The 13601-nt window shown below is 39.7% G+C and overlaps 1 protein-coding gene across 17 annotated transcripts in view; it reads left to right on the top strand.

Annotated features, from left to right (window-relative positions):
- The window catches only part of SYNE1 (spectrin repeat containing nuclear envelope protein 1), a 527413-nt gene that overhangs the window by 340674 nt on the left and 173138 nt on the right, over window positions 1-13601 (top strand). For 16 of the 17 annotated variants that reach the window (XM_008007617.3, XM_073022337.1, XM_073022331.1 and 13 more), the window contains 3 exons: window positions 253-396; window positions 7119-7313; window positions 8401-8541. In XM_008007617.3, coding sequence (XP_008005808.3) covers window positions 253-396; window positions 7119-7313; window positions 8401-8541 — 480 coding nt within the window. The remainder of the gene's footprint in view (window positions 1-252; window positions 397-7118; window positions 7314-8400; window positions 8542-13601) is intronic. The other variant, XM_073022333.1, reaches the window with a different exon arrangement.

Below are 13601 nucleotides of genomic sequence, written 5' to 3' on the forward strand. Positions count from 1 at the left end.
AAAGAGAGAAAGAATCCTAACCACTTAACTATTTTGATTCCGTCAATAATTTTGCTACAATATTTTAGAGAGAAAGCTCTGAAATATCTAAGTAAAATGAAGAATTCAAACCATTTAGGAATTTTACCCATCATTTCTTTATTCCTTACCCATACAGGTAAAAAAAAAGGAGTTACACTACAGAATCACTTACCTAGTTATTGATCGAGAAAAAAAAAAACTGTCTATCTTTCTATGTTTTTTTTTTCAAAGGAGGCTGTGGTGCAGTATGAACAATATGAGCAAGAAATGAAACATCTCCAGCAACTGATAGAAGGAGCCCACAGAGAGATTGAGGATAAACCTGTTGCCACCAGTAACATACAGGAGCTGCAGGCTCAGATTTCTCGGCATGAGGTGAGAGAGAAATGTAGGCAAAATACTGATGGTAGGAAACTGGATGGATTAGCGTTTACGTTTGGTTTCTAGTGAATGGAAGGGAACAGTTTCCCCTGTCCTGTACTTAATGTGTTCAGCTCTTGGGAGGCCTCTTTGACTATCTAAGCATTGTGAGTGCTGTTTTTGCTAATTCAGTAACACGTGCCTTCTCCTTAATTCCACCTGTCTACATGTTGTTCACATTATATGGGACTCACGGATTGTCATCTCCTGCACCCAGAATTCTCACAGTTAATACACTAAAACACAGTCCCATACCCTGTTTTTAATGCCTGCAAAAACAGCAATGCTCAAAGCTTTGCTGCATTGATTGCTCTCTTGTTGGCTTACGCCTGTAATCCCAGCACTTTGGAAGGTCAAGATGGGCAGACCACAAGGTCAGGAGATGGAGACCATCCTGGACACCATGGTGAAACACCGTCTTTACTAAAAATACAAAAATTAGCTGGGTGTGGTGGCACATGCCTGTAATCCCAGCTACTTGGGAGGTTGAGGCAGGAGAATCACTTGAACCTAGAAGCCGAGATCGTGCCACTGCACTCCAACCTGTCGACAGAGCGAGACTCGGTCTCAAACAAACAAACAAACAAACAAAAACTTAATATTTTAAACATTTTCTTCTTTGAAATATTACTCATTTCAGTTCCTCTTCCCAAAATCAGAGGATGGTCCAGGTTGTTTACTTTGCTAGTTTTCAGATTGGGCCAGCTAACATGTGCCTCTTTTTCAAATGTTCTTCTTTGTTTGTTCCTTTGGCATCATTATGACCTTAGGACTTGGCCACTCCTTGTGCTGTCCCTGTCCCAGAGATCATGGTCCTTGAGTGACTGAGCTTAGCAGGGAATTTCCTTTCCTGAACTGTCAATTCCATATAGGTCAAGTTCACTCTTTCCCTTGGGGGCTGGTTCATAGCACTGTGAATTTTGGTAAATAACTAGGAGGAGGGTGTCTTATATTTTCTGTACCGACAGTAGAGTATATGGAGTATATCCTTCCGCATGCTCTATTTTAACTTCGTCATGAGAACAACGAACAATTTTTCCCAACCACTCACGTTGAGATTCTCAAAAGATTCAAAGCATTGCTTTGTAAGGATGAAAAATCTCACCCCCTTCTCCAAATGCAATTAATTCTTTAATTTCTTGACATATACAAACATTAATAATTTTCATTTATATATGATTTACAAAATCATTTAAATATCCCACCTACATTTACTCCTACAACTATAGACATCATCTATGTTAGTGATTTTTCTTATGCAATGGCTAAATGAAAATGTAATGTCGATTTTTGAAACTACTGTTTATGTTGGTCTGTACATGAGACTATATATTACGTATTTATTTTGAAATTATTTTTAATATCATCTAGGAAGATCCGAAATTTTGTTGTACCAACTCTTCTATCATGGGACAGATATTTTTTAAATCATTTCTGGAGTAATAATTATTATTACTACTAAACATTTTTGTTGTATGGTTTTTCCTCCCCAAGAAACTTGTGCTTTTTTTTTTTTTTTTTTTTTTTTTTGAGACAGAGTCTTGCTTTATTACCCAAACTAGAGCACAGTGGCAAGACCATGGCTCATAGTGGGATCATGACTCATTGCAGCCTCTACCTCCTGGGCTCGGGCAGTCCTCCCACCTCAGCCTCCAAGTATTTGGGACTACGAGCACATACCACTACCTCAGGCTAGTTTTTGCATTTTTTTGTAGAGTAAAGACAGGGTTTCACCATGTTACCCACGCTGATCTCAAACTACTGGCCTCAAGTGATATGCCTGCCTCAGCCTCCTCACGTGCTGGGATAAAAGATGTGAGCCACTATGCCCGGCCAGCTTTATGTTTTTTAAAGTAACTTATAAAATTTTACATCACTTTTTTATATCAACCCTATGAGGTAAGAATTTATATATATATATAGTTTTATGTTTATTTTTTATTTATTTTTATTTATATTTATTTATTTTTTTAGATGGAGTCTTGTTCTCTGTTGCCCAAGCTGAAGTGCAGTGGCACTTGGCTCACTGCAACCTTCACCTCCTGGGTTCAAGAGATTCTCCTGCCTCAGCCTCCCGAGTAGTCAGAATTACAGGTGCACACCACGATGCCCTGATAATTTTTGTACTTTTAGTAGAGGCAGGGTTTGACCATGTTGGCCAGGTTGGTACTGAACTCCTGACCTCAAGTGATCCACCCACCTTGGTCTCCCAAAGTGTTGGGATTACAGGCGTGAGCCACCACGCCCGGCCAACATAAGGATTTTTTAAAAATCATCTTTATTTTACTGACAAAAAAACCGAACTTAGAAAAAAGTGACTTCCTGAGCTCCCAAATCTAGTAACTGATTGAAATTAGACTTGATCTCAGTATCTTTGTCTCCAAATTCTATGATTTTTCTTCCACTGTAACAGAAACTATCTGGGCTACTTAATGAAACAAAAGAGAATAACGAAGTCCCTGGAAAATAAATGAATCCCGAAGGTCACAGAGTGAACTCAGCTCAGCCAGCAGTGGACTAGGTCTTCCCAGCTCTTGGTCCAGTGAGCTGTTTATTTTGTCGCATTTTCTTCCACAGTTCTGAACATCCATGTTACGTTTGTTAGTTTTAAACCAGCTGTGGCTTAGAACACATTTTCATGTAAAAAATGATGCAGTCCTGTGTGAGCTTCATTGTATGTATAAAACAAACACAGGAAGGAAAGTGCTGAGTGGAGAAAGCTTAACCGATGATAACATACACGTTGGGAAGAGGGTTTCTTCCTGTATTTTCTATCTTGTTTTAATTGAATTTCAATCTTATGGTGAATCTAGTTTTCTTACAAATAACTTTAAAAATAACTGATCATTTATTTATGGCTAAAGAATTCACACTTTTAAAAATAATTTTTCGGCCAGGTGTGGTGGCTCACACCTGTAATCCCAGTACTTTTTGGAGGCCAAGGTGGGTGGATCACAAGGTCAGGAGTTCGAGACCAGCCTGGCCAATATGGTGAAACCCCGTCTCTACTAAAAATACAAAAATTAGCCTGACGTGGTGACGGGTGTCTGTAGTCCCACCTACTCAGGAGGCTGAGGCAGAAGAATCGCTTGCACCCAGGAGGTAGACGTTGCAGTGAGCCGAGACTGTGCCACTGCACTGCAGCCTGGGCAACAGAGCGAGACTCTGTCTCAAAATAATAATAATAATCATACTTTTGCAAAGGTTGTATTTAATTTGAAAAAAATCATCCTGCCACTTTTAAATCATAGGAGAGGATACTCAAACCTCTTTTCTTTCCACCTGATGCGGAAAGCCTGCTCCTGAAAACCAGAGACTGGCCACAAAGGGCTGCTTGTCTTTTAGTGGCCACTCTATCTGAAATTCCTACCTTTATAAACATTTTCAGAAATTTTATAAAGAGAATGGGTAACATGAAACCAAGTGTTCCGTTTTATTTTAGTGGATTTGACCACAGTTTGAATAACCAACCCTCGAAGGTAATGAGATTACAAGAGGTTTATACTTACAGAAGTAAGTCGTAGAGTGCTATTTCTCAGTGGAAGTCACATGCATTGGAGTCACATGGGCTAATTATGAAATGCAGACTCTCATGCACCTAGTCAATCAAAACCTCTGGAAGTGGTGACCAGAGGTGCATTTTTTAAAGAAACAATCCAAATGAGTTTTGTATACAATAAGGTTGAGAATTGCAGCTTAAGAAATGGTCACTTGCTGTCAGTGTGGGCACATCTTTGCAGGATACTGCAGTAGAAAGCTGTGCCCAGCCATGTGATTACAAAGGGTGGAAGGCCTAAAACTAACTCTGTCTATTTCATAAAGATTCCTCAAGTTGCCAGGCATGGTGGCTCATGCCTGTAATCCCGGCGTTTTGGGAGGCCCAGGCAGACAAATTACTTGAGGTCAGGAGTTCGAGACCAGCTTGGCCAACATGGTAAAACCCCATGTTTAATAAAAATACAAAAATTAGCTAGGCATGGTGGCGCGGGCCTATAATTGCAGCTAGCTACTCGGGAGGCTGAGGCAAGAGAATGGCTTGAACCCAGGAAATGGAGGTTGCAGTAAGCCGAGATTACGCCACTATACTCCAGCCTGGGTGACAGAGCGAGACTCCATCTCAAAAATAAAATACAATAAAATAATAAAAAAGATTCCTCAAATTTTTGTACAAGGGCAAACCATTGTATGAAAGCTTGGTGGCTTGAAATTCAAGGAGTCCAATAATCTGCTAGATCTGTCTTCTATTATTAACTAGTTACAGTAAATGGCATTTATTGAGTACCCACGTGCTAGCCACTAGACGAGATATAGTAAGTAGCTATTCAATCACTGCTTTTAAAAATCCTATTAGGTTTAATTAACTGCAACCCCAGAGGTAAAGAAGCAATGATTTCTACTTTTTAAGTCCTTGTTTAAAAAATTCCTGGCCGGGCGCGGTGGCTCATGCCTGTAATCCCAGCACTTTGGGAGGCCGAGGCGGGTAGATCACGAGGTCAGGAGATCAAGACCATCCTGGCTGACACAGTGAAACCCCGTCCCTACTAAAAAATACAAAGAAAAAAATTAGCCGGGTGTGGTGGCGGGCGCCTGTAGTCCCAGCTACTCAGGAGGCTGAGGCAGGAGAATGGCGTGAACCCCGAAGGCAGAGCTTGCAGTGAGCCGAGAGAGCACCACTGCACTCCAGCCTGGGCAAAAGAGCAAGACTCTGTCAAAAAGAAAAAAAAGATTCCTATACTATTATGAGTCAAGAAGACTGCCTGCTTGCTGAGTTCTGCTGGACTGTTTTTCCCTCCACTCAGCTTCGGTTGGGTGGGAAGAAACAAACAAAACCACAATAATAACAAAATGCGTGTGTGTGTGTGTGCATGCGCATGTGCATGCATCTGTTTTGCATACAGTCAGCCCTCCATATCCATAGGTTCTGCACCCATGAATTCAACCAAGCATGGATGGAAAATGTTTGAGGAGAAAAAAGGATGGTTGCATCTGTACATGTTGATCTTCTTTTCTTGTCATTATTCCCTAAATGGCACAGTATAACAACTATTTATAATACATAGCATCTACATTGTGTTAGGTGTTATTAGTAATCTAGAGATGATTTAAAGTATTTGGGAAGATGTGCATATGCAAATACTATACCATTTTACATCAGAAACTTGAACATCTGTGAATTTTGGTATCTAATAGGGTTTCTAGAACCAATGCCCCTCAGTTACTGAGGGATGACTATGTGTACATATGTGTGTGTGCATATGTATATGTATGTGTATATATATGAATGTATGTGTATGTATGTACACAATTATTTTAAAGACATGATTTAATATTTTTGTCACAAAATGTTGTCTTTTTCTTTGAGACAGAGTCTCACTCTGTTGCCCAGGCTGGAGTACAGTGACACAATCTTGGCTCACTGCAACCTCCATCTCTTGGATTCAAGCGATTTCCGGCTAATTATTGTATTTTTAGTAGAGACAGGGTTTCACCATGTTGGCCAGGCTGGTCTTGAACTCCTGATCTCAAGTGATCCCCTCGCCTCAGCCTCACAAAGTGGCATGAGCCACTGCACCTGGCCCACAAAATGTGTTCTGTGCGTACAATAAATGACAGTCTCTCAAACAAAGAAGCCAAAAAAAAAAAAAAAAAATTAAAAAGAATAATAGTTTTGTATTTTTAGGAATCATGTTTTGAAATATGTATTTTCATTTTTTAAAGATGCAATAAGGTATAATTTTAATATTTGATACTTAAAATATTTAAGCAAGAAAGTAAAACTTTAATATTTTAGAATTACTATACTCCTAAAATGAATCTATAGTTACCTTTTTAAGGTCTATGTGCTATCCAGAATATATTTCCAATAAGCTCTTAATAAAATATTTAAAACTTCTATATCTCATAATAAATTTTTTTCATTCTTGTCTGCTCAAAAACAAAAAGACAATTATTTTTTCAAAAGCAAATGAAATTAAAAGCCATTAAATCCGAATTGCACTTCAAGTGTAAAGTTCTAGTTAAAGCCTCGGCATCATGATGAAATGCGCAAGAGAAAATTTGATGAATATACAAAATTTTATTTGGGGGTCAATCTGCATTAAAAATTAGGATTTCCATATGCAATATCTAGCTTATCTAAAAAAAATTCCTAGGACACAGGAACAGATAGGCTATTGATTATGTGACCCTATGTAAAATAAATGACTGTCAACTCTGTTGAATGTACTCAGTAAGGTAAGAGCTGAGCCTTGCATTTTTTTTGGTGTGGTTTTAGCCATCACATGACCTGATTTCCATGGCATGAACCATCTGGTAAATTTCAGATGCTTTCCGCTTTTTAAGAAAGTTGTCAGTTCCTAATGTTGCGGAAGTTCATGGTTCCATATGGGGCCTCTCGCGATTAGAAACCATTCATTCGGCCTCATCCCCTCATTTCTCCTTTTGTGCGGACGCGGGGACGCGGGCTCGGGCACTTTGGCTGTGCCTGCGCTGCGCCGCGCAGCCTGCGGTCTGGCTCGGTAGCGAGATGCAGGAGGACTGGCCGCCTCCACATCCTGCCTCTCGGGCCCGCGCGGCTCTGCGCGCTCATTGGCCCGCCCTGCAGGAAGATGAACGCTACTACTTCTGTTTCCTTTTGATGCTGCTCTGACACCCCGGTGGGGGAAATGTTTCCTCAGGAGCTGGCGCAGAAAATTAAGGGCTACCAGGAGCAGATCGCTTCTTTGAATTCCAAGTGCAAGATGCTGACGATGAAAGCCAAGCACGCCACCATGCTGCTGACGGTGACCGAGGTCGAGGGGCTGGCGGAAGGGACAGAGGACCTGGACGGGGAGCTCCTCCCCGCGCCTTCGGCCCACCCCTCTGTGGTCATGGTAAGGCTCCAGTAGGTCCCCGCGGCTTTGCTCTTTGACTGGAACCTGGGGAGTGGCTCCATGTTCCCTCTCCGTGGCTGATTTCAGGGACCAGCCTTCGATCTTGCAGATTAAGAGGGAGAAACAGTTTCCTTAACTCTCTTTGACTACCTTTGGGCCGGGCCAATCTTTGACACTGTAAACAATGACAGTTAAAATGAAACTATGTGCTCGAGACAGCTGAATTACTTAACTTGTCAGCGGTATGCCCTATATTTGTTTATAATTTCGCAATAATACTGAGAGGCTCTGAGCTTTAAACAGTAATTTATTTGCACAATGTTTTAGTTGTCTGGGGGATGGGAAATTCATGGCACATATATTTAGTTGTGTTTTGCAGGCTAACTAGCTAACTACCTATGTGCAGGTACTCTACTGTATAAATGTTTAATACAATTTAGAAGAACAGCTATTGTTAGAAAAAATATGAAAACACACAATCTAAAGCTTGGCTTTGGATTAAAATAAATCAACTTTGTTATTTTCTATTCTGCACCACTATTTTCCTATACACTTGAAATCTAAACTGCATTGAGTATTTTGGTGACTATAATGTTCTCCAGTGCTGTGTATTTTCCCTAATATGTGCTGTGCCTCAGGTAATGAGTAACCATACCTGGGCCCATTTGGCAATATACTACTTTGGGTGCATTTATCTCCCTACGATATTTGAAACTTGAGATGTCCGCGAAAGACCAAGCTTTATTTCGTAGACCTTTCCTCATTTGTATGATTCATGATTTTTCCAGTTATTTATAAAGCCACAAACTCTCCAAAGAAAGGAAAATAATGAAGTATTTAATCAACAACCAAACTTCAATGTCATATGCACCCCCATCCCTGATTGTTTTACAAATGATTACTAGCCTCATATTCTCTTGAAAACACTACTTTTAAATACTAACACAGGATTAATATGTGAATTTGGGTCCCGGTAATTCTAACCTTTGTTTTATAATTAACTCTGTTTTGGCCTGTGCCTGAACAGGACTTATGTTAACATAGCTAATTGATTTTCATGTCCTTTGGGCTACATTTTACGTGGCAGATGACTGCAGGTCGCTGTCACACTTTGCTGTCACCGGTCACTGAGGAGTCTGGGGAGGAGGGAACCAACAGTGAGATTTCCTCTCCACCTGCCTGTCGCTCCCCTTCACCTGTGGCTAATACAGATGCTTCTGTTAACCAGGTACCTCCCATTTGGCATTCCTCTGGCAATATTCTCTGGGCAGATGCAGGACCCCATTCTCTGATTCCATTAGACCGTGGGTATGAATCTCAGACTTTGTTGCATTTGGTTCCAGGGACACACCAATAGGTGTTACAGTTGCACGAACTATGATTGTCATGTGTCTCAGTAGGTCATCTCCTCTCCTGGGCTACAGAAAATGGCATGAGCAAAAATTAGGTCATGGGAATGATAGCCCAGAAGGCCCTATTTTAAGACATTATGGCCTTAGTTTCTAGCAATCATCTGGAATGGGGTTCTGCATCCAACAGAAGATGAAAGATCTGTGTCACCATTGTAAAATAACATGATTCGATGGCTTTATAACATGCATTGAATATAGTGTTGGCATTTACCAGCTCAGATTTTGAAGATGGGAAACTTCTGTTCGTTATGTCAGATTTCTTTATTTACAACTTATGTACCAATTTAAGGAATGTCTGCCGTATTTATACTAGAATGCCTAGTAGATTTGAGTGTTTAACTTATCTTTCAATAATCTTAAATTTTATTTTCTATAAAATGGGGAAAATAAAATAACCATTTTGTTATAAGAAACCTTTTACCATGTATTAAATGTAAATAATACTAAAATTAAATGTCAAAAAGTTTTAGGTCAAATATTAGATAGAAATCAAAAAGATGCCTTTATAGTAACCAAAAACTTTTAATGCGTGTTAAGTAATACTTTATTTTTTAGTGAAGACAACTAGAAAATGTAAACTATCCTATGAAATTACGTTTTTTCAAAGAAGTTGATATGTATTATTAAGGGAGAAGCATTAAACAGAGCAAATGTTTTATAACCTGTATTATAATTCAATATAATTCAGTTATATTACTTTTATTTTAAAGCAGAAGCATTCAGACTATCATAGGATTTCTGTGATGAAGAGAATCCTCCCTCATTAAAAAGAAAATGAACGTCAAAATGATGAAACCTTTAGTTAATACAATTACACAGTTCTCTTGGCAAAAATCAGGATAGCTCTAGGGAAATTATCAACTCATCCATTCATCAAACACATTCTGACACCTGCTCAGCATGAAACCTTGTGTTGGTTCCTGAGGATGCAGCTGAGAAGGAGTCAGCATGGTTCTACCTGCAAGGCCCTGACAATCTAGAGAGAAAGGCAGACATGGGACAGATAATAACAATGTGATCAGAGGAAACTAAAAACAGCAACAAAAAAGGAGAAGTTCAGGGAGCCATGGGGGATTTGGGAAAGGGTTCTTCAAATTCTGATTTAAAAATCTGTATTACTCATTCTTCGATGATTTGTCCTTCCCTATGGTTACAGATGTTATTAGAGAAATTGAGCTATAGTCAGCTGATTATTATATAGAAAAAAGTTGTTCTATATAATATGGTCTAGGGTCTCAGTATTTTCAAACTGAATAGTAAATACTTATTTGAGACTTTGTGGAAAGAATATACCTTTTCTAAAATTGTAAATCTCCATGCTACTTCTTGTAAAGTGTCAAAGTACACATGAAAGTGCCCTAAAAATGATGAAATATGCAAACATTTCTATTATTATTTCTTGACATTAACCACAAAGCTTCATCAGATCCTAACCCTCAGTAAGATTAGGCTTTGTTTTAATTCTTCCCTCTCCCCTAGACACAGGAAAACATCAATAAAATTGCATTGTTAATCTAAAATACTTACATGTGAGGCTGCAAAGTAGGGGGAAGTGCCTTCACTTAGTTTAAGACAGACAGGTTTACTCTGAGGGAGCTGTTAAAAAGGAAATGTAGTACGCTTGGTGTTCATCAAACAAATCAACCCCATCATTACGGCCACATGTTATTTTTGTATAGTAGTATAAGTTAGAAGATAATGAAAAAATATGACACCATGACCAGTGATGCACTGGATTTATAACATTGTCTCTTGAAACTGAGGAGGACATGCAGGATCCCCATAAGTTTCAGTTTTCAGATTAAAAACCCTGAGTTTTGTGCACAGAATGTGTACAACTGTTTCAGGGAGCAGCCAAATAGAACTGCTTTATAAAATCACAGTTGTTTAAAAAAAAAAAAAAAAAAAAAGGTTTCGTGCCTGCTGTTCCTGTAAGTAGATCTCCGTTATATAACTACCTGGTCCCACTCACAGTCAGTGTATTCTGTCTCTGACAGTAGCTATTAGCTAAAACGTAATAACAATTTAGCTTACTTGAAGGCAGAAATACCGAGGCATTCCCGGATTTTGCTGCAGGCTTCTTGATTCCCCTTAGAAGCAAGCCAAGTGTTAGACTCTGCAGAAGAGTTGAGAGAGGAATAGATGTGAAAAGAGCGAGCAAGAGTGTAATGGGAAAATCACTGGCCTCCAAGTGAAAAGCTCACACTGAGTTGCTGCTCTTCCTCCTCTAAGCTGAGTGCACCTGGAAAGTCCCTCCATACCCTCATTTGTAAGTGGGAAGCGATACTACTTAACTCACAACATTGTGAAAATGAAATGTGACATTAATCATGAAAGTGCTTTTTAAACTAGAAAATGCTGATCAAATAGTAGCTACAGTTGTCCAGATTTATTTCCTTAGGAATCTACTCATAATAACTCTTATAACTTAGGCACATAAGCAATAAGAAATGTATTTTTAACAGTGACTCCTCACTACATCCAGTATTGACTTTAGTAGTTATTTATAGTACTGAGTGATTTATTTTAATTGAATTTATGTATGTCCCTCAAATAAATAGAAAGTATTCATCTATAAAAGGTGATGTATTTTCAAATCCTTTTAAGAAACCAGGAGTTGTCATTCCTATCTGTAGGCATCAGCCATACACATGTATACACACACACACACACAGCGAGAGAGAGTGAGAGACTGCCAGAAAAAAATTATTTGTAATAAATTTATTTTGTTCTAGCTCTTTTGGGGGCCTTCTGTATTTATAATAGAGTATCTAATGTAAAATGTTTACACCATTTAAAGCCATTCCTGCTTTTCCTTGTGGATAGTAATAGTATTACTTTACATGTATATAAAATAATATAATTGATAATATAAAGCGCATTTACAAGCATGGTTTATTATGAACATATAGGCCAGCTTCTTATTTGCCAAACACTCCACAACATGCTCAGGATGAAGATGAAAAGCACTGACCCAGACAGCCCTTAGGGAGCTTACAGTGTGCGTGAGGACAGGCAAATGCTTACAATAGAGGGTGGCAGGTGGTGTGGCAGAGGGCAGCACAGTGTTGTGGGAGGGTCTAGAGAAAGCACCTAAACTAGCTGGGGTCAGGCAGGGGTCAAGGATGGCCCACTTTGGTTTTAAGGGGGAAGCACAGTTAGGCAGTTGGAGTGCAGTTGGGTCGTGTAAGATGAAGATTTTCAGGCAGAGGAAACCACCTGTGGGAAGCTGTGGAGGCGGGAAGCAAAATGGCCCATCAAGGCAACTGCAAATAGTTTCAGTATAATTGGAGAAACATTGGAGGAGGAGGAGAGGGGGAGGTGAGACTGAGAGGGATATGGGAACCACATCATGGAGGCCCTGAATGCCACAGGAAGGAATTTCAGCTTCCTCCAGAAGCTAATATTTAACCATTGAGGGAATTTAATGAGAAGCTGTGTAGAGAACTGCATTTTAGAACTGATACTCCTGGATCAACGTGGACAGGAGAATAGAGGTGTGCAAATTCAGAGCCAGGGGAGCAGTTAGAAACAGAAGTTGCACAGTCTCATGCTTGGTCCACCCTGGTGATAAAAATGAGAGAAACAGGTCTGGAGGGACTACAGAGGCCTGGGCAGCTCCTGCTCCACATAAATGAGGCAGTGTCTCCTCTGTTAGCATTACTTCAACAAAGACACAGGGCTCAGTGTTACCATACCTTGTAGTTTGCAAAACAAGCTGTGAATGTGAATTTTAGTGAAATCTCTCTATCTTCATGAAGAGAGATTTTAAACAATTTAAAACATTGTATAAGCCACACTAAATGTGTGCAGGTCAGAGGCAGCCCACAGGCTGCCAGTTTGCAACCTTTGAGTTAGGAAGTTGTTACTGTAATGAGAACTTGAACCAAGGCTGTGGCCAGGATATGCATCGTTAGCACTTCATCCTCCCATAAGCAGTGGATGGTAAGGGGGAGGAGAAATCAGGAATAAATCCCAAGTTTATAGCTTAGGTGAGAAGACATTCCATTTATGGCAAGATGGATACTACTTCATTGTTTCATCCTCAATTGGTTCATTTTGGAAATGTTGGCTTTGAAGAGCCTACAGGCTATGCATGGATATGTGAGTCTGGAGCTTATCAATTCACCAGTATTGGCGAGTGAGTGGAAAACAAACTACAAAAGAGCAAGAGTTGAATGACTAGAAAGCTGGGAGGAGAACAGAGAGATTTTTTAGAAAGTGTTTCCAGAAAGGGTTTTTCAGTGCTATTGAATGCTAGAGGTCTGGCAAGGGAAGGGATGAAAATTCATCATGTTTTGTCATAGAAGCTGGTGAGAGCAAGCTCTGCAGTCATCAGGATCAAAGCCCAAACTGGAATTTAGAATTGGATCGAGGGTGAGAAAGTCCCATGTGAAAATCACCCTTTTAGAAGTTGGATTATGAAATGAAAGGGAGAAAACAAAGAAATGAGGATGCAGCCTGTGCGTGCAGGTGCATTCACGTGTGACCACCCATCACAGTGTGAACTGCGGACTTTTTAGAAAATGTGATCTCCTTCAAGAAAACAAACAAAATAAATAGTGTGTGTAGGTGTTTTTAGATGGAAAAGTGAATTTCAACAAAGCAGGAGAGGATATTAATAGACCAAGGTCCTTGAAAAGGCAGTTTATGGGATTCTCAGAGTCTGTTGAGAGTCAGGTTTAAGCAATGAAACTGGCAAGCATAAGATAAGGGTGAGTGTGAATATATACAGACTTTTGAAAATTTGAGAAGTTGTAGTATCTCCGTGACAGCTTGGATTGCGTGTGTGTGTGTGTGCGTGTTTGTGTGTGTATTTGTGTGTGTGTGTCAATAACACACACACATACATATATGCACCCTGGAAAGAAAAGCT

Source organism: Chlorocebus sabaeus, chromosome 13 (assembly GCF_047675955.1).
Source record: "Chlorocebus sabaeus isolate Y175 chromosome 13, mChlSab1.0.hap1, whole genome shotgun sequence".
Classification (NCBI taxonomy): Eukaryota; Metazoa; Chordata; class Mammalia; order Primates; family Cercopithecidae; genus Chlorocebus; species Chlorocebus sabaeus.